Consider the following 22,764-nt stretch of genomic DNA (forward strand, 5'->3'; position numbering starts at 1 on the left):
TCCGGGAAAACTTTTTTTTCACCGCGGAAATTTTTCTTTGCGATAAAAAGAAGGATCATCTCTCTCTCTCTCTCTCTCTCTCTCTCTCTCTCTCGGAAATACCGTCTCGGCGACTACGGTAAAAATTTGTCCAACTGGCAAAAACACGGCCGTTTCTCTCAGCGATACGCGCGAGTCGTGTGGATACCTTCGATATTTCGAACTTATCGAGATAATTTAGGATGCAAAAAGGCGGAGAAGGTCGAGGCGAGGCACTTTATTTCTGCGCGGCTCGTCTCGCATCAGCGGTCTCGACCTGATCAAAGTTAAGTAGACGCGCCCCCTGACTGGCGAGACCTCTTTGAAGCTACGTTGCGGTTTCTCTTTGCCCTAATCTCCTCCTCCGCAAGCCCTCCCCCCCTTCCCATCCCCTTGCTCCCCCTCGTCTCTTCTCACCCACCGTGCGCGCGATCGGGGGTTCCTCCGTCACCTTCCAGACCGAGACTTCTCGTAGCACTCTCTTGGGACACCTCCGTGGATCGACGTGCATCGTTAATTAGCTCTTTTATCCGCGCGAAAGCTCAGCGAAAGAACGCGAGCTCGCACTCGGTTGGCTGCTTTCAAAAGGCAACGAAGAAATTTCGGAACCGGAATATCAGATGGCCAACGGATTTCACTTCCACCACCTTCGCATGAATGGATGCAATCTCGGCGGGCATTCCATTTACCGCTCATTCATTCGACACTTTTTTCGACACTCTATCGCGACTCTAATGAGCAGTTCCGATGGGCGTCGGAACTCTCCGGCCATAGTGCAAAATGACCGAGTGCGTTGGTGGATGCAATTTTCTTCCTCCCGTCGTATTCGAAAAAGAGAGAGAGAGAGAGAGAGAGAGAAAGAACTATCCGCTCTCGGCAGCTTCTCTACCTTGAGATAACTCTTTTCACCCAATTCAGATCTCTCTGCCGACGGTACACCCGACATGCCCGTGCACTCACGTACGACTCACGTGCACGTCTGCGTAATACCAGGGATCGATCGGTTGCTTCTCGATCGATCCGAAGCTGGATCCATGTTGTTTTTGCCCTTCGCTCGCGTGACTCTTCCTTTTATCTTCTGTTCGCTTCGCTTGCGACGTTACTGAATCGAACCTATCCACCTCCTCCTCATCTTCTCTCTCCTCCTTCTCTTCACCTTCTGCTGCCCGTGACTCTGTATTCCCTGTGATTGCTTTCTAAATCTCACGTACGTGCCGGAAAGTGCTACAAGAAAAAGTGAAATCGTTAAAAATCCCGTCATTTTATAAACATAGGAATAAAAATGTATAAAAGCGCGCGAGACAATGTAAAGTTGATAGAATTTACGCTTCGGTAATTTAGAAAAATAAGATGTAAATGGTGAAATGGGATAAAGAAAGTCTTTGTACAATTTGTCTCGAATATTGCAAATGAAGTTCACGATTTGCACGTATCGCAATCTCGTATATATAGAAGTACATAGCATTCTCTTGTCTTTGCCGAAAGGCTTAAACGCCACGTCGATCGGGAGGTCTCCGGGTGAAGAAAAAAAGGGAAGCGCGAGCATTATTTCTGTCTCCTATAATATAACCGTGTCCGTTTCTCTCTCGTCTCCCTTGCCCCGCCGGGTCTCATTTCGAGTCGTGATCGGGGTAATGAGGCCCCGCGCGCAGTGGCAGCGGACCGAGAGTAGGTACCCGAAGAGGTGATGCGAAGAGAGGAGAGCAGCAGATCTCGGATGGTATCAACGTGAAAGGACCATGGAGAGAAGAGTGGCCTGCCTGGCCGGGATGATGAGGAGACAGGTGCGGGCGGGGGCGAGGTAAAACGAACGCTGAGATGCCACGATGCTCTGCTGGCGTAGGTAGGGGTAAGGACGCTGATTATGGGGTGTCAAACAATCATGCTGATTGTATATTCTGCGCTGACTCCTTCTGTCTGCCTTTACGTCTACTCGCATAGGCTGCAAGTGGCGGGCTCTCGTTTCCTCATCCCCGCGTCATCCTTCCTCTTCGTTCTTGTCATCGTCGTCGTTCTCCAGCCATTCTCCTCCTCTTCTTTCTTCAACAAAAGACTGTCCGAGGAGAGAGAGAGAAAGAGATTATCCAGTGCGTCTTCTAACAGGTTCGTCGTCTGAGAAAGAGACTGAGAAAACTGCGTTTCTAAAGGCACGTCATGGTGGTTTACGAGGAGGAAGTTATTTATCCGGCTAAGATAAACGAACGGTCGAGTTAAAAAATCCTGCGGATTGGAAGAATGGATGAGAGGCTCATCAATTGATCTTTTATCACGTCAAATTTGAAGAATTCGGAAACAACAAATAATAAAAAGGATACGTCGATGGGTCCTTTTGGGGAGGAGATAGTTCGCGATCGCGACTCGCGTATTTTTCGGCCGCGTAAATCTATCTTCGCGATTTTTACTGCGCGGTACCAGTTACCGGGTGGTTAAGGGTTAAGAAGCGTGTAATTCGCTTCGTTGCGAGCTTCGTCCACGGAGGTGCGCGCGAAGAATCCAGGAGCAGCTTGTCGTGAGTTAGCAAGAAGGGAACCATCTCTCTCTCTCTCTCTCTCTCTCGTATTCCCCCCTTTGGCCGGCAATATTACTCGCCGGCGAGAAAGAGACAGAGGCCGCGGCGCATCTCGACTCTTTACCTATTTACCGGGAGATGTGCTCGTACTTTAGCTAGAAGGTACACCCAAAAAGACGACGAGCCGCGCGGGAGAGCAGAAGGACTACTAGGGGAGAGGGAGGCGGGAGGACGATCTCGCGATTCCCACGTGCCTCCGCGAGCTACCAAGAATGCGGCTACCTTTCTGGCTGATGCGGGGATTTTTTTCCACGTACCTGATTGTCCTACCGTGGATCCTCCCCTCGGTAGGCTCCACCGGCCTCCTCCGCGGCCTGCACTTTATCCGTCGGTACTTAGAATGCTGCCGACGCGGTTTAATGGAGGCCTAGTGCGTGCTTGTACGAGATTATTACGCCTCCTTGCCGCTACTCGCTGCAGCTGGCACTCTTACTTAAACGTTATTTCGATGTTCTTGAGAACAGCACGATCTCATCCGTGTACGCATTATGTAGCGAGTCCAATTCCTCAATATCTCATTTTAACCGACATTTGACTGCCGCAACTTCAGTGGACGCAATTTTGATTTTTATCTCACGGTCGAAACTATTTTCTCAAAATTTTAGAATATATAAAAATATTTTTTTTTATATTTTTTTTTATCAGATTTTTTTTTTCATTTTTATCAATTTTATATATAAAAAATTTAAATATGCTATGGTATAAATTTGTCTATATAAAAAATTTATATATACAGATTTATATATAAAAATTTATATATTAAAATTATGAATATAAGTTATAATTATAAAAATTAAAAATTAATTATAATTAAAAATTAAAAATTAATTATAGTTATAAAAATTAATTATAATTACAAAATTAAAATTATAAATATAAATTATAAAAATTAAAATTATAAATATAAATTATAAAAATATAAACATAAAATATAAATATAAAAATATAAATTATAAATTAAAATAAAATTTTTTTTAACACGAAAACTTTTATTTTTAAGAAATTGTCTCCATAACACAATAGGAAGCACAAGTTTACGTCCAGTTGCGTTGTTCGAAAGTTCCCCGACCCAGAGTCTACCAGTCCCGCGAGAAACAGGCGGATAAGGGTTGCTTTTCTTAAACAGGGGAAAGGGTAGGAAGTTGCGAGGCAATTAGGAAAGTGTCACACACACTCCTATCGCGACTCACCCTCGCAACATGGCGACCCTATCATGCTCTATCACGAGGTTATTAACGTACGTGCTAAATCGTCTATAGGAGATGTATGAAGGGATCTATGACGTATTAAGAAGCGGCGTGGCGTGCTCGACGCGTCCGAGCATTTCTTTTCTTTTCTTTATTACTTTTCTTTTAAAGTGTATTTTTGATATAATTTATGCATTCTACGTCACCGTCAAACGCGACGAGCCATCGAATGTTTGCGTGAAGACGGATGATTCGCGTGGTGAAAAAGTGGATCGTCGAGCTGGCGGTGCGCAGCTTGAGAAACGGCGACGTAAACTTTTCTTCTTTGCAATTCGTACTTGCCGCAGGAAGGCGAAGTTCGAAGCGTGGCCAACGAGTCTTCGATGCCTGCTAAAATGACAAACGCGACCGCAGAACTTAATTAAACTCGTAAATCCGTCGGCACCATCGTCGACTTCCACGACCGTTGTTGCGTCTCCTAGTACTTATTTACTTCGGAGTGCACGCTATAAACGGCGTCTCGGCCAATCAGAATGTCGAACGCATCATGCATACTATGCACGAGGCACGTCCATGACAGATACCTGCACTTCCACTTTGCATTAAAAAAAATTTAATGCTAATAGGGCTGCATAATGATCTGATAATGACATGGTTAAAAGCGATCTGCGCAGTTGTAAAGAGTATTCTAGGTTTCTTATAGTTTTTTTTTTTTTTATATACATATATATATAAGGACTCCTACACGAGGTCAAATTGCAATAGATTTTTCTTTAATAAAAATCTTCAGCATCGAGTCTGTATAATTTAAAAAAAAAAAAAAAATCTCAACCTAGATTTCTATTAAGGGCTCAATCTACCCTAACAGTATAAAAAATTGATAATTTTTATTGAATTATTTTTTATATTAGAAATCGATTTTTTTGATATTTTACATATGTTTTTATTGATGTTTAAATAATACATTAAATAATACAGTATTTTTAAATCATATCTGTCTCTTTTTCTGCAAACTTACTCGTTTTTTTTGTTTCTTGCAGTTTATTTCAGATAATATTTATAAAATATATTAGAAATTGATTTGCTTGGCGTATTACATATGTTTTTATTGATGTTCAAATAGAACGTCAGTATTTTTAAATCTTGGATATTTAGTTTTTTTTTTGTTTGAGTCTCTGCATATAGCGTGTTTAAAAATAAATGGTTCGACGTGTGACAAGCTGCTCCTCCTGTAATTGTCCGAATGAAAAAACTTAATCTAGTTTTATTTCGTAGAATATTTTTGGAATGGACTGAACTTAGTCATTAAAAAAAAAAAAAAAAATGAAAAATGACAAAGCAGTGCCATTTTAAAATTAGATATTTTGATTTCGCTGAAACATTTTCATTTTTTTTTTTTTTAAAGGTCAGAAAAATATGAAATATTAATTTTTTTCATTCTAATTTGGTTTAATATCCCTAAAAAAGTATTTTCTTTCATAAAAAAAAAAAGAAATTGTTTGGTTGATTAATTTTCAAGACATCCGTCACATTAATTTTGAAAACAATATTTTGAGAAAAACGCATTTAAAAATTTGCAAGCTTATTATAGACCCGCGCACGCTGTCCTATTCAAAGAATTTTAACTCTGTCAATTTTGCGAATTTTTTAATAAAAAATTTAAGCCATCATATTTTCAAATAGCGGGACAAAAAAATTAATTTTTTGACTCTCTAAAGTAGACTGTATCCTTAAAGCTAAATTGGTTTGAAATTAAAAAAAAGAAACAAAAATTATAAAAGTCTTGTTATCCGTTTGCGTTTTTTCAAATGTACCTTCTTTCAAGAAATTTAAGAGATATTCCTCCTTTCGGATCCTAAAGTGTTCGCGCCGATGGGTCGAAGATTCCGGACGTTCTCGAATCTACGGAGAAATCCTATCTGAGACGCCTTCCGCAAAGTGGAATTTCAGAAATCCTTCTCCCCAACCCTCTCCCCTCTGCGGCAGTGACCGATGCGGAACTTTATCGCCTGCCCGGTTTATCGCGTATCCTGGTGGTACAACATCCTTCGTGTCCGTCCAATCAGGCGCACACTTGGCGGACGGCTTAAGGAAACCCGTGGCGACCGCTTAGCCCAGACCGCGATAATAAACAGGGCAGCCGTGCCCGTTCCGTTTCCACGTATTCTTCGTGTTGCACACATGGGGAATTAGAAGCGCGCGAAAGAATAAGCCGCAGATAAGCGGAGGCAGATGGGCGCATTCCTTTCCTCGCCTCCTTTAAGTCGGATCCTCGTTATTTCCCGACGGAAGATAAGCCAACGAGCGTATCCGGCTAGAGAAGCCCCCTTCTTCCTCCCCCTCCCCCTCCTCTAATTAGTTCTACCAGTTTGATATATATTCATCTTTGATCCGGCGGTCGCGCGACGTAACACATTCTCGCCCACCTGCGGTGAACGGTCGGACGCTTTTGACACGACGAGGTGGTCCTCCCCCCTCTCCCTCCCCCTCCCCTCCCTCTTTCTCATTGATCCTAAAACATTCACGTTTTCAAGTTTCTATTTTTTTAGTCGAGTTTTCAGAATTTTTAATTTTTTTATGCGATTAATTTTATTTATCTTTAAAAACTGAATTTACTTTTACATTTTCGAGTGATGAATTAAGAAACGTGTCAAAAGTTGATTGCGCGCAGAGATTTCCAGTAACACATTGTCCTGTGGAAAGGGCGAACTCTGGATGAAAGATGGAATCGAACCCCTCGCTTCGACGCATTCAGCTTTTTCCCACGCGACGATCGAATGCGAGTTCCAGGCCACTGGAGATGGATTGTTTCCCCTGCCCGCGCTTCTCTCATTGTCGCCCCCAATAGTTAATTCAGCTTTCGATGTCCGAATCCAAAAATTCATCATTAAGAGCTGAGCAAACGAGATTTTGAGGCGTCCTTTTATTAATTTCTACTTTCTTAAAAATTTTCAGTTTCCAAAAAAAAAAAGAAAAAAAAATTACAATTATACCAGGATTGAATAATTGTAGGTATATTATCAGAATCGCCACGATAAAATAGAAAAATGCACATCGTATTGTTGAAAGTTGGCGTGGATTGTGCAAGGATAAACGTTTGATGCCGAAAATCGAGACGTCCCTCAATCAAGGATACTGGCTCGAATCGATTTGAACTGATCGAGAAACGATCTCGGGCAAATCGATCCAAGGCTGATTCGCCGACTGAAATCGTAGAAAGAATCATGTTGGACGAACGAAACGAGAATGAGCGATTCACCGGAGATTGTTTCACCGAAACGTTCGTACACATACATCAGATTTTCATTTTCGAAAATATCTCGAGCTTATATTTTATTTGTCGAGCTTTTATTTTATTTTTTTTATATTTTACAATAATAAGAAATTTCGAAAGAATTAAAGAATGCCAATTTTTTGTTTCCTCCTTATTTATGACGATAAAAGAACTTTCTAACGTCATTCGCGATTCGCGCCGCGTGTTCGTCCCCGCGTCGTTTATGTCTCCAGGTCGTAAATAATGCCGACCTTTGCCGGCGGATTTAAAGTTTCCACCACGTTCCTCGTAATCGCTGCCATTCGTAGAAAATATTCGAATTAGCATACTTTTACTCAGACGCCGCTACTACAGGAAACTTATTCCTCGACCAATTCAAGTCGAGTCTGATTTCGTGAATCAGATTGGAGATATTAACTTGTACGAGCGAACATGGTTCGATATTGAGTCATCCTCGAATACGTGTTACTCGCTCCTTCACCTCGCACTTTAATACTCATCACGGATACCGCGCACGATGTAAATTTGGCGTTCAATCTCGATGATCGTAGTACGCAGATTCCACGCATGCCAGAACGGTGTCGATCCGTTCTTCCATCATTTCGCGGCGACGCCGGAAATTCCACAAATCCCAATGTCGTCACTCGATCCTATCGATTTATTTCCACTCCGATATGTATAGTTATAAGTAAAATATCTTGTAACTGATAACTCTTGTGAGAAATCGATGAATTATTTGGATGCGAGTTCACTGATTACGAAATTTAAAAAGGATAAGTCGCGATAAGCACTGTTGTTATAATTGGGTAATATTACTAGTAACGTTAATAAAAGTATAAGCTGTAATAAATATATAAAACTATTGAAATATTTACTCTTTATTTACCGCAATAAAAACATGATTTAGGCATTTTCTGTCTTTCAATAACAATATTTAAAGGTAATATTTAAGATTAATATTTATTTATTAATTTTTATTAATATTTATTAATATTTATTAATTTTAATTTTATTAATATTAATTTTATTTAATTTAATTATTTTAATATTAATTTATTAATATAATATTTATTAATATTAATTTTTAGTTCAATAAGAAAAATATAATAGTAACTATAATAGAATTAAAACTTTTTACAAATATATAAATCGCGCTCTATGAAAAAAATTGCAACCAAATGCTAATAAAAATGATTTTTTGTGATTTTTGACAGTCGCACATAAATTCAAGGCGTATTTCTTAATAGATAATATCGAAATAAAAAAAAAATTATTTTTGTAAGTATCGTCTTCATATTTTTTTATATTTACTAAGAATATGAAAAAAAAATTCTACATATTAAAAAAGGGGTATTTTAGAGCCGATTTGGAACCTTATCACTATTTTATCCTTTCCGAAGGATATACATCCGTCGTGTAGATCCATTGTCGTGTAACGTCGGTAAATTTCATGCGTCTGGAGACGAGCTATCCACCTATAATTGAAAAGAAGCACGCTCTTTTTTATTTCTGCGGGAACAAGGAGCACGCTAAAACGCGGGTGAGCGGAAGTACCGAGGCGAGGTAGACGAATTAGGATCGGGAGGAAACCCGTGCTCTCGTCTTTTTTTTTTTTTTCTTTTTTTCTATACGAAATTCTTGTACTCGTAACATCGCCGGTACACTGACTCGATCGTGTCGACGGGAGAAAGGAGAGGAAAGCGAGCATGAGGAAGGGAAAGAGGGAATGGAGAATAGAAAGGATGCGAGATCTCGCGGAGAAGCGAGAGAAGATAAAGAACGAGAGACAAGACAAGAGAGGGTGGAAGAGAAGGAGGTAGTAGTTACGTGATCCACGCTCGAGAAGGCATGGATGCTTCCTTTCGATCATTCCATTTTGCCTCACAATGCCTCGCTGTTTATTTTTTAATATCCGCGAGAAACATGCCAGTGAAGTCCCGATATTCAACGATATCGCCTTTAATCGTTAGAATCGTTTACGCAAGGTGTCTACTCTCTGAAAAAAACCATGGAAAGCCTGGAATCCTCAGGGATTACTTTTTGTACCTGGCAAAATTATAGAAATTTTTTTTTAATTTTATCTTTGATAATTTTGTTCTCATATTGTAAACAGTCGGCAAGCGAAGTGAATTATGTGTTTAAAATATATTATAAATATTTATTTATTTTTACTTATGTATTCAATGTCTTAACAAAATATTGAATATGCAATGCATATTTTTTATTGTGATTTTAGCGATAAGGAAAGAAAAATCTTATGAAAGTAAAAATGCATGAAAAAATCTTTAAAATATTCCCTTTACTTGGAATTTTTTGAATAAAAATACCTGAAAGATCAGGGAATTCTTTACAACATTTGAACAGGCACCCTGTTAAAAATGAAACGGGTAAACTCGTGAGAGAAGGAAGGAGGAAAGATGTGTAATATTTAACATTCATTTTGTAAAAGTGGAGAATGCGCCTAGATTCAGCGAGCTGCTTGACAGACTCGGTTTCCGTACGGGCTGCCATAGATTAGATGACTCGAAAACAGATTCGTACGTGCGTGATGGCTCGCGAAAAAAACGGTTACGGTCGGCTGTAGGAAAAAAGTAAGCGAGCACTGTAGGCCGATAAAATAATAACGGCACCAACGATCAACAATCGCCAACGGTTCATCCGAAAGACCGACCCGGCGCACTCGAGTGGCAAGAATTCTTCCAGACCCTCTTCCGTCGCGTCGTCTTCCTTTTCTATCTTCGATTAATTGATCGCCAATCAACGGCGCGACTTGAGCGTAGTCAATTGATTAACAAACTGCTACCGCTTTCGTCTCGCCGCTATTTCGCTAAATATATTGGAATATTTTTACTGCAAACTTATCATCGGAAAGCAGGATTGATTTTCATAATTTTTTTAATTTTACATTTTTTGAAAAAAAAAATCCACGCTATTGGTCATTTTATTAAAAATGTTAAAATGAATAGAAAATTTTTTTATCTATATTTGTCACTTGAGAGGGTGTTTCTTAATTTAAATCTTCTTCAAAATATAAAATTTGTAATAAATTAGGAATCGACATAATAAATAAATTAATTTTGTTAGAAGATGAATGATAAACGCGGACAAAATTTATATTAATAAAAAATTTTTATTTTATTTTTTTATTATATTTTTACTATTATATTAATTTTTAATTAATTAAAAATTAATATAAAATTTAATGACATGTATCTCTCTCTAAAGTTTTTATTTTTAAAATTTTACACTTTAATTTGAATTAAAACAGTCTTTATTATTATATTAATTTTATTTTTTAACTATAGTGATTAATAGGGATTTATTAATAAATTTATAAAACAAAAATATCTTTTTGCTTAAAATTATATGAATATATATAGTTTTTTTTTTATAGTTTTTGAATAAAGTTCGGCAGTAAAAACTGGAATTTACCATGTCTTTTTTTATTTACTGAACTTTTTCGGCCAACGTTGTCAGAAAGCAAATACTATTTTTCAAAAGACTTAATAAATCTGACATTAATCGCAATAATTCATCGATGATGTTATTTTATTTTTTATATAAAGATTAAATCTTGCAAAGACATAAAAGTAATGTTATATTAAAAGAATAATGGATATTAGAAAAGTCTGAAAAGACGGAAGGGAAAATCTGTAATCACCGTATCTGGAAGGAAGGCAAGGCCACCTACGCGGTCACCTTCCGTCGGCCCATATCCTAATGAAAGGCCTTCCATGACCCTACCGTACTCCGATACAAGGAATTTTAGTATACTGGTTTAAACCGAGTCGAGCTGCAAGATTGTAGTCTCCAGTAGTTAAGAGGGACCCTGTTCCTGGAAGTAGCAGTGTCATTTAACGAAAAGTTCTCCGATTTATATCCGGTTCTTCTATTTTCGCTGCATTATTGTCTACTTTCTTGTCTGCTTTAGCCGCGTTTAAGGATGTATGTGACATATATCGAAATATTACAAAAGCATTAAAATTTCATAGATTCTTCTACTATTTCTTCTGAATATTTGTGCAAAAACTAAGCACAATTCTCTTAATGGTTTGGAAGTTATTTAAATTTAAAGTTACTATTGATTCTTATGGAAAATCGCCTATTGTAGCACTTATTGACAAATTTGACAAAGAAAAAATATTACGAATGAAATAAAAATTTTCTTATATATTAAGGAAATTCTAATAAATATTTGTGCAAAATTTGATTTAAATCCACTAATTCGTTTAAAAGTTATTTACTAAAAATTGTAGAAAAATATTATCTGTCTCTTTTTCTCTTTCTGCAAATTACTCGTTTTTCATTGTTTTTTGCTGTTGATTTCAGAGGATATTCACGATCAAAAGTTTTTGCCATAAATTAGGAAAAATATTAATTAAAACTATTTTCTTTCACGAAGACGTCAAAATCCATATTATTTTGCGATACTTTAATTTCTTTCATAATTCAAATTTATTTTTTTAATTTTTCAAACAGTATAAACGTAAGAAACATGGTTTCTTTTTAATTTTGACAATTTTTTGCTACTATTGTACATCCAGAACATCCTTAAGGACCGAGCTATTTATTTGTAAACCCGATTATGCAATAGTTTACAGTATTCACGAGATACTTATCCTCTCGCTTCATTTAGGAAGCAACATATTGATTTGAAAAATATCAGAGTATGACAAACGATCGTCATCGCAGCGTCTCGAAAGAAACACGAAAAAGAACATCTCAAAATATACGTGAAGAAAAGGGCAACGGGTGCATATATAGTACATGGTATATTATTCGCGAGACATACTGTTACCTCAATCATCCTTTCCGTCGCTTTTCAAACACACAATAAATAACCGTCCTTTCAGAAGAGATGTAATTGAAAGTTGTTTCCTTTCAGCGCCCACTTTTCAGGCGGTCCTGTGAAAACGTTTAACGTACAAAATTACGAGTACACTCCGGAAACTCGTTCATGAAATCTCACACCGGCGCTTAACAATGGGGTGACATGTTTTTGCGAATAAGGTCATTTATTTATTGAAATTATACTTATTATTTATTAATATCTATATATATAATTAAAATTTGCGTTTTGTGGATTTTAATGGCAATATTTATTAATCATGTTTTAATAATAGATGATTAATAAATATTCAGAGATCTGATATCGGATATTCACGATCAAAAGTTTTCGCGATAAATTAGGAAGAATATTAATTACAACTATTTTCTTTTACGAAGACGTCATCAAAATCCATATTATTCTGTGATATTTTAATTTTTTTCATAACCCGAATTTATTTTTTTAATTTTTCAAACAGTATAAACGTAAGAAACATGTTTTTTTTTTAATTTTGACAATTTTTTGCTACTATTGTACATTCAGAACATCCTTAATGATCTTTTTTATTCGTACATCTTTCGTTAACCGCGATCGGGCCTTTGTATCGTCTTGACGAGAGCAATTATTACGATACTCCGGCCTCGGCATTTCCGGGCGCATCATCGAGGCTCGCCATTCATGCTACGTTCTTCATTCACCCTGAAAATTGCGCGCGAACGTGCAAGGAGAAGGAGGTAGACGCACGAGAGTCGGTAATCCTGAGAGAGATCAAGAGAAAGCCCAAACACCAAAGACTATCGGATGAAGATAGAAGTACAATGGAGAGAAGAGAGAGAGAGAGAGAGAGAGAGAGAGAGAGAGAGAGAGAGAGAGAGAAGGAAAAGGCCAAATTCGTCGATCGTCTTTCTTTTTATTTCGCCACCTAAATCCGGGGGCCTATTGTAAATCCCGGCCCGAGGCAAATTACGGCACGATGCGTGCGTGCGTGCGTGCGAAACACACAGAGCTCTGCGGCCGGCGACGTTACGCTAAACAGATTTTCTCGTCTTGCAAATTCGCAGCGCCCGCGAAATTGAATGGAGCGCCCGGGATACGCGAGCGAGATAAAGGAACGCGCGGGGAATGAATGGCAACGTGAATGAGAGCGGGGGTTGAGGAGCGAAGACGGGGGGTGGGGTGGGGTGGGGAGAGAGGGGGAGGTGGCGGAAGGGGAGGGGGTTAGAGGCGCGAGAGTGCAAACCGAGCGAATGAAATTACCGGCGATGGTCATTGAAGTCGAGCAGAACGGCATCGTCGATCCTCGGTTTCTCGCAGATTGAACCTCCCCGGGGGTTACTGACTCCCGTAGGAGAGTATCGATGTAAAGGAACAACGTGCGTAATCGAATTGCCGCGAGATGGGAAAGAATCTCGTCGCGCTTATTTTTCATTTTTTGCATAACCAGTCCGATTTGATGTATGTATGTGACATGTATCAAAACATTGACGAAAGCATGAAAATTTTATCTACTATTTTTTCGAAGTACAATATCTGTGCAAAACCTGAGCACAATTCTCTTAACGGTTTGGAAATTATTTAAGTTTAATATTTATTCTTATGGGAACATCATATATTATATGGCACTTATTCATAAATTTGACAAGGAAAAAAAAATTGCCAACGGAATAAAAATTTTCACGTATATTAAGAAAACTCTAATAAATATTTGTATAAAATTTAATTTAAATCCACTTTAAAAGTTATTTATAAAATTGTAGAAAAATATTCTTTCTCTTTATCTTTCTGCAAATTACTCATTTCTTTTGTTTCTTACAGTTGATTTCAAATGATATTTAAATCAATCAAAAGTTTTTGTCATAAATTAGAAAAAATATTAATTAAAATTAATTTTTTACATTAGAAAATGTTGAAAATTTTATTATTTTGTGATATTTTAATTCTTTTTATGATCCAAAGTTATTTATTTGATTTTTTAAACAATGAATGTCAGAAATGTTTTTTTTTAATTTTGATAGTTTTTTATTATTGTACAGCCAAAAGACAGTGTGATTCGACAGTGTGACAAGTTCCCCCTCGTATAATTGTCTGAAAAAACTTAATCTAGTTTTGTTTCATAGAATATTTTTGAAATAGACTAAACCTAATTTCATTGAAAAAAATTGGAAAATGACAAAGCAGTGCCACTTTAAAATTAGATATTTTAATTTTGCTCAAATTTATTCATTTCTTGAAAATCAGAAAAATATAAAATATTAATTTTTTAAATTCTAATTAAGTGTATTCCTAAAAGAGTGTTCTCTTTCATAAAAAAAAATTATAGTTTATTATAGTTAATTAATTATAGTTTTAATAGTTTTAAAAATTATAGTTAGTTAATTATAGTTTTTAGGATATTTGTCTCATTAATAGTGTTTGCAGGAAAACGCGTATAAAGTTTTGCAAACTTATTTAAAGTTTGCGCGCGTTATTCTATTCAAAGTCTTATAACGCATCCGTCAATTTTGCGAGCTTTTTAATACAATTTAAAAGACATATTCTGCAGACATTACACTTTCAAAAATGTAAAAAAAAATTAATCTTTTGATTTTCTAAAATAGATTGAATTTTTAAGAATTCTTAGACGAAATATTGATACATTTGCTGCATTATAATTTTATTACGAAACTTTAAATATTAGTTTTATAGAAGATATTGCAATAAAATATTTTATTACAATTTCATGTGTGTCATCATCATCATGAAATATTTGACAATTTATTTGGTAAAGTTTTTGTGATGTTGGAGCATCACCCTTTGGATATTTTCTTACGACGAGATGTGAAGAGATCGAAGCGACGCGACGACGGACAGATCAGAATCTCTGCCGAGATTGTCGACGTCCCCGAGAAGAAACACTATCCCCGTGACAGGATACTCGGTGTAAGAAGAAATCGTATGGATGGTAAGCGATACGCGCGAGTTTCCTCCGAGTAAGACTTCCTCGCGTTCTCGTTCGGTACGTTACGAGGCCGGTTTATAAGGCCGGCCTGTATATTGTCCAATATATATATATATCGATCGCGTATATAGACACGAGAGCCGCAATATATATCGAGGCAATATCGACTTACATTACACGACCGAACGAGTATCTATCTCGGTGGGAACCGAGAAGCCCCACTTCGGAACTTCTTCAGCTCTCTTCCTCTTAACGGCTGCGATCTCTCGGGGATTCTAAAATCTCGCTACACCAGCGAAGGACGAGGTCGACGAGGTGGAACCGACGCTCGCTGTAAGCGCATCGAACTCTCGACGACGCTCTCTTTCTCGTCCTCGCTCCCCTTCTTCGACTTCGAGGCAAAATTTCGCCTGGTTACAGAGAAATATTTATATCCAGAGAACGAGGAAAAAATAACTTTGGATTATCAGCATAGTAATTCCAATCAACTTTGACCATCTATAATAATTAAAATTCAATAGCTCGAGGATGAGAAACAAAGTCCGATTTTTATACTGTCATTTCATGTCAGGCTGATAGGGAAATGTGTAGCTTGCATATGGCTCATGAGTATCGAAGTCGATGTCAGTCACGATCAAAATTCGAGCCGGCTCTCTTCTCTCAGAGAAGAAATTATCGGTAGCGAGAAGATGAGGTCGATTGAACCGCCGAACAGCGGTAGCACCTCGGGAAGAAGAGACTCTCCCGTCTCTTCCCCCGGCAAAATGGTGGAAAGGGGGACAGCGGGGGTAGTGGCTAGATGGGAGGGAAACCGAGAAACGACGAAATGACGGCGGTCGATGGACGGTTCGTTAAGTAGATGGCTGGTCGGAGGACTAAGCACCAAAACCACCTCACTGTGGTTTCACACCCGCGGAGTGTATGTGCGAGAGAGAGAGAGAGAGAGAGAGAGAGAGAGAGAAAGATGAGGCTGTAGTAAACAGCTCGGAGTTTCTTTGATCAGAACTCGTGCGTTCTTTGGGTGAGGATCGATGACGATGGAGCCTACAACTCTGCGATCCTTAAAGAGCAAGAAGAAGAAGAAATCATCTCCAGAGAATCGGTCAACGGCGACAACGCGTGAGCATCAGCGTGATGATCAGCTGTTCGACGCCAAATGTCAAACCGACAAAGACGATTGATGAAATAGAGAAGCGTGGCATCGTTATAGATTATTAATTAAATAACGATCGAGAGATTACTTTTGGTTTGTTTGTCTCTCACTGGATATTAGATCATAGATCGCACGTAGATCAGTTCTTTCGAAAGACTTTTGTATCTAAAATCTGCCTTTATTACTCATTACATTGTTCCAACATGAATGTGATTAATAATAATGTAGTGTTGTATCCGGAATAGTGTTAATTATTAAAAATATACATGTTTAGAACTGAAAAAAGAAATTCGAAACGTATAGTTACCGCGCTAATGAAACATCGCCAACGAGAAAGAAGACAGAAAAAGTCATCTTGAATGGAATCGAAAGTCTCTCTCTCTCTCCTCATTTCGCTCCTAGAGCGAGAACCGGATCGGGGGAAATGGACTATTATCCAACAGATGGTCCTGTGCCGACACCGATCCGACTAGAGTGGTGTGTTTGTGCCTTTGTTTTGTTACCGTTGTTCCGGTAATTGCGGCAAATACGCTGCCATTTTCGGTAATCAGCCCCTCGAGCATCTTTCCAAGGCGGTCCCCTTTGAGAATCCCGAAACGACCTCGACCTTCCGCTCTCGGTAGGCGTAATGACAGTTTTGCCCGATCGGTCCCGACCTCGACCTAGCCTCCTGGTAGATCGAGCTCGGCCGATTTGAACGATATCTCTGAAATTATATTACTCGTCGCGTGTCAATGACTTGGACTCATTGTCTTTCCATCTAAAAATTTAGAATAATATTTCGGAAAAATAATATTTCGGTGTGAAAATGTCAATTTACAAATTGACAGTGTCACAAGTGCAACGCAAACAGCTGATATATTCCGGGAAAATATTATTAAATAGGAGATACTTATGTGTGTAGAAGATTGTATAAATGAATTTGTGAGAGGAAGATATTTTGCATATAAATAGTTTTCTTTCGTATGTGAAGGTACAGGTATTTCCCCACTGCTTGCACGCAAAAGAGGTAATTCCGATGAGTTTCGTGTTAATTTTCTCCGAAGCTATGTGCGAACGAAATATTTAGCATAACTGAGAGATATAATTATCATTAAACACGTGTTGTGTTAACGAGAGATTCTATCAACAGTCACGCAGAGTAAGCCGTTTCGAAATCTCTTTCTGAGATATAATATATCTTTGCGAGGAGACAGCTGAGATGAGTTGGTAATTTTTCACAGCATAAACGCGAATTTTAAATTTTTTCGATTTTAAATTTTAAATTTTCTCAAAAAATATATTCAAAATTAATTAATTAATTAAAATTAATTCTTTTCTCGAAATGATTTCTTTTTGAAAATTTGGAGATTTTCGGACTTTACATAAGAAAGCTTGAAGCAAAAAAAAATTTCGAAACGTGTGACAAGTAATTAGTAAGTTGAAGGAATTTTTGAAACAAAATAGACGATGAAGACGCTCTTGAAAATCGAGTTTTGTCATCAACTGATCTCGATTCCCATTGATGAGATTCATCATCGTTTCCGCGGATTTTCCATCAGTTTCTTTCGCTTGACAAACGTTTTTATCGTTTCGAAAATTCCGCTACTTTGCGATGCAGATTCTAATGATAGACGCAGGATAAAATAATATTACTAATACTTTCTACAAATAGAACCGATGAGCGGAATCGTGATCTGAGTTTCTTTCCTCGAAGCGAGGTCTCGTGGAGAAAAGAGAAGGTACGGCAGATTGCATTATGAAACTTGTGATACGGTAAAATGATTTCTGCCGCGACTGAAATACACAAGAATATTGTCATACTTGGCGTACGCAACGAAGAAAACGTAATACAAGAAGAGGCGGCAGAAAGATACGAAAGTCATACGGGCTAGCTTCGATCGCGAACGATTGAGATTTTATTTTTATCATTTCTTATGCAATCACATCACTCTTCACTTGTTAACGATCTTAATATTGTCGCGACGCGTGCGAGATACGCGTTTACGATGCACACACATACACACGTTCACACTACCAGCCGAGCGCTTAAAACTTCCGTCGCGACTTCTTCGATTCGTGACTCATGTCAATTAATCTGCCGGTTGTTACTCACTCGAAACTCCGTTACCGTCTCATGCGATTTGCTGCGCATTTTAAGAAGCGTGTTTCACGACATATGTCTCAGCAATTTAGTTGTTTATGAATTAATTTTTAAATATTAAATTCATTTAAAAATTAAAAAAGGATGTATATATATATATATATATATATATATATATATATATTTCATTTTTTTTATTTTATTGATAATATTTTACAAGTCAATGCTTTTATTTTTTATCTTCATCAAATCGTATAATTTAACACATAAAATACGAATTTTTTTAATTTTATATATATATATATATATATATATATATAGAATTTATTAAAAATATAAGTAAAGATATTGAATAATAAATTCATTAAAATAATAAATTTCTTAAACATTAAAATTATTAAAAATTTAAAAAGCTATTAAATAATGAATTTATCAAGATAATAAAATTATTAAATATAGAAATTATTTATTTAAATTAAAAAATTAAGAAAAAATATACATATATATGTGTGTGTGTGTGTGTGTGTGTGTATATGTATGTTTATGTGTGATATTAAATTACGATTTGATGGAAGTAAACAATAAAAGCTTCGTAAAATATTTCTGATCATTTTATCTGCACAATAAATCGTTTCTAAGGAAAAATAATTTTTTCTGTTACAGATACGGGCGTAGGTACCACGGAATGGACTTATCCATCCACAGCGCCGACTTATCCGGCTCCCCCCGTCAGCAGCAGCGGATCTTATTCCCCTTTACCAGGCGGTGCGTTCTCGTATCCCGGAGAATCATTGTCGCATCATCCGACGACGGAACCAGTACCGTTGCCAACCGGTATGATCGATTAATATACAATACGATAAATAATAACGCGATACGAAAAAGAAATTAAATTTAATTTATAAATCACTGATCCGATAATGCAATTCGCCGACGCGTTGCTAATTAAGAAACACCTACGACAATTTAATTACATTCTGACGCATGACTCGTTCCAGGAAAAACTCCGCGCCACGCAATCTCCGTTTATAACGTGCAATCTCAAAGGGAGAGGAAGAGGGGGGGGGGGGGGATATATATTTCATTCGTATCTATTTTAGAAACTATATTATAGTATCGATTCTCCAGATATGGAAACTAAAGTCATCTTGCTAGTAATCAAAGTGAAACTCACGATAAAACTCGAAATGGACAAAACATATTTAACAGTAATTAAAAATCTTGGCAAAAATAATTCACGAGAATGCAAATGTTATTAATAAATAACAATCATTTACGCGATTCGATCATTACAAAATTTTCCTCATATGGGTCTTGCCTGAAATTAAATTAAGAATGTATGTGACATATATCGAAATATTAACAAAAGCATTAAAATTTCATAGATTCCTCTACTATTTCTTCTGAATATTTGTGCAAAAACTAAGCACAATTCTCTTAACGGTTTGGAAGTTATTTAAATTTAAAGTTATTATTGATTCTTATGGAAAATCGCCTATTGTAGCACTTATTGACAAATTTGACAAAGAAAAAATATTACGAATGAAATAAAAATTTTCTCATATATTAAGGAAATTCTAATAAATATTTGTGCAAAACTTGATTTAGATCCACTAATTCGTTTAAAAATTATTTACTAAACATTGTAGAAAAATATTATCTGTCTCTTTTTCTCTTTCTGCAAATTACTCGTTTTTCATTGTTTTTTGCAGTTGAGGATATTCACGATCAAAAGTTTTCGCCATAAATTAGGAAAAATATTAATTAAAACTATTTTCTTTTACGAAGACGTCAAAATCCATATTATTTTGCGATACTTTAATTTCTTTCATAACCCAAATTTATTTTTTTAATTTTTCAAACAATATAAAGGTAAGAAACATGTTTTCTTTTTAATTTTGACAATTTTTTGCTACTATTGTACATCCAGAACATCCTTAACTTCTGAAGAATTGGGGAATTGAAGCGATTTTTGTTTTTTATTTGCAGTGCTTTCCTCGGAGAATCAGCAGGATACCTACACGCCGAACTGCGTGTCCATGTACTCGGGACACGGCACTTCGCCGACCACCTCCTTGCCGCTGGTGCCGACCAGACCCAGCGACCCTGACATCTTCGCCGGCAGTGGTACGGGCAATGCGGGCAGTCCCGGTTATCACTACGGTTCCTGGACACCTGGTCCGGCCACTCCGGTCCCGGTTGCTTCCCACAATTACAATCCCAATTATCAAGGTTACTACAACAATCCGAGTCAGAATTACATCACAGGTCCGGCACCTATGGTCCTCTATCCTCAACTCTACAGCACCGTCAATCAGAACCAGATTCATTTACACCTGCATGGCGATCTGAGCGAGGAACAAGTCACTATAGCAGGTGGTAATCTCACCATCAGCAGCATCCGAGAGATCGGCGTGCTTGGGGAAGAGAGCGAGCAGAGAAACGATGTATGGAGACCATACTAAGAGAAGAAGAGGTATCTACCGATATGATTATATAAAATCGTCAGCGACGTTATCGTGCGTGAATTTTTATTTCGCGAGTTTCTGATTGTGACAGTGTAATCTTTGGTTAGTGCAGTGACGACATATAAATATTGAACAAAGATAGCAGGATGTACGTGGAATCCCCTTTTTGGGAGGAAAAATGTGCGCAAGACACTCCGTCATTTGCTGTCAGCCAGCTCCTTCGCAACCATCCGTGCGAGTTGTTGAGCAACTTTAAGAGCTCATTGTCAGTTGGAATAAGCGATATCCGGTGTTTCGTGAGTAAGTGATCGCGTATGAAAGTGAAAATTATTGACTCGTTCATGTCGAATATGTGAGATAAAGTAGAGAAACTTTTGGTTAAAAAAAAAAAAAAAAAATGCACAACTTATGAACAATCAACGAGAAGATCAACGGGTAGATCTCGAATATCTCTCTCGATCCATCTTAATTAATCGAAACGTGAGACTAATCAGTGACTGTTTGCTCGTTTTCGATATAAAATCGAGCCTGAGAATACCGTTTGATTCTTGATATTAGTCAAACGCTGTAACGTTGTAAATATACAAATATTTTCAGAAATGAAATAAAGTCTGGCCCGATAGGTTCCTAAATCCTTTCACTAATGTTTTACGAAAAAGTCGATATCAGAGCTAGAAATTATATCTTCTGCGTTTGTTCATACATAAATAAATTTTTTGAACATTTTTTTTTCACGAATTAATTTTAAAAGGATACGATGAATAGAACAATACATTCTGATTGTCTTTTCAAGTAGAAAAAAAAGTTTCGCTCGCATCATAAGGGCGAATGGGAAGGGTGGGCAACGTCGTCGTCTCTCCCATCACGGGGGAACGGATAACCCTTTTTACGAGCGCAGCGCAGCTCTATTTAATATTTAAAGCACGCTGGAAATGACGAACGGATGGATAGTTGCGGTCTGTCTGGTCGCGACATCGCCGGTTCGTCGTTCCTGCGTCCCTTTATTAGCGAGTCACCCTGTGCTGCTTCGTGTCAGCAAAATCTTTAAACCTGTTTCGCCTAAATTAACCCAATGCTTTGTGCGCGATAATTAATTAAATTATTTTACGGAAAAATTTACAATTAAGGTAGCTAAATTAATTTATTTAAATCACAATTCAAGATGCAATCGCTTCTAAAATTATTCGCACATTAATTAAAAAGTACAAGGATTGGATTAAATTATGTTCACATAATTTTCTGATCTTTATTTCTCAATTTTCCATTTATTTTGTAACAAATCAATCTTTTAATTTTTAATCTTTATTAGATTTGCTTCATACTATGAAGAAATTTTAAATTAGAAATCCAGAGGCATAACACGCCATAAAGACGTACTGTTCACCGTATTCGACACAGGAAATAATAGAAAATAATAGAAGATTGTTTCTCCTAAACATACGTTGATGTCAAATTACTACGTGGCTAAAAACTTAATAAGCGTCTTCTCGGCGATTTTGTCATTTGACAATATGTATATACGACAACGAAGTAATCTTCGTAACTGGAATCTAAGGTATAATAACAAACTAAACATCCATTTCTTAATAAGTAACTCTCTTTCTCTCTCTCTCTTCTCTACTAATTGCATTGTTTGTTTTTGTAAATGACTGTGAAAAAAAGGAGTATCAGAAGCGACTTAAAAAACACAAGAAGAAATATCATCGTATTTTAATTAGATATAATCATATATAGTCTGCAATTTATTACATTTCATATAAAATATTCTCTGTTTATTGAAAAAAATCGAAATACTATTTGAAGAATATTCATAGATTAAGTATATTTTCTTCTTTTCTTTTGTACAATTTCTTTTCTTCTTTTGTATAGTTTTTTCTCTTCTCTTGTATAGTTTTTTCTCTTTTTTCGTACAGTTTCTTGTCTTCTTTTAAAAGTAGATCAAGCAAGAAAGAATATAATGACGTTACAATCAGAATCGCAGCTGATAATGGTCGCGGAAGAAGTCGGACAAAAATTTCTTCTACTTCGACGACTTTGCACTTAGAAGAGATCGCTTCGCTCTTTTCCCACTTTTCTCTCTCTCTCTCTTTTACTCTTGTTCTTGCTCTTGCTCTCTTCTCTTCTTTTTCTTTCTCTCTCTCTCTGTCTTTTGCTGCGATGTTTACAGCCCCGACGCGTCTTGCGAATGGGACGCAAGGAATAAAACCACGGAATAAGCCGAGGCGGTCGTCGCTCGTAAGCTTCTC

The 22,764-nt window shown here is 37.0% G+C and overlaps 1 protein-coding gene across 1 annotated transcript in view; it reads left to right on the forward strand.

Moving 5' to 3' along the window:
• LOC126850825 (protein lozenge-like) overlaps positions 1-21,144 on the forward strand; it is a 35,668-nt gene extending 14,524 nt beyond the window's left edge. Inside the window, exons 5-6 of the mRNA XM_050594190.1 lie at positions 18,714-18,884; positions 20,040-21,144. Of these exons, the coding sequence (XP_050450147.1) occupies positions 18,714-18,884; positions 20,040-20,515 (647 nt within the window). The 3' untranslated portion in view covers positions 20,516-21,144. The remainder of the gene's footprint in view (positions 1-18,713; positions 18,885-20,039) is intronic.
• Positions 21,145-22,764: the final 1,620 nt, after the last annotated feature.

Source organism: Cataglyphis hispanica, chromosome 7 (genome assembly GCF_021464435.1).
Source record: "Cataglyphis hispanica isolate Lineage 1 chromosome 7, ULB_Chis1_1.0, whole genome shotgun sequence".
Classification (NCBI taxonomy): Eukaryota; Metazoa; Arthropoda; class Insecta; order Hymenoptera; family Formicidae; genus Cataglyphis; species Cataglyphis hispanica.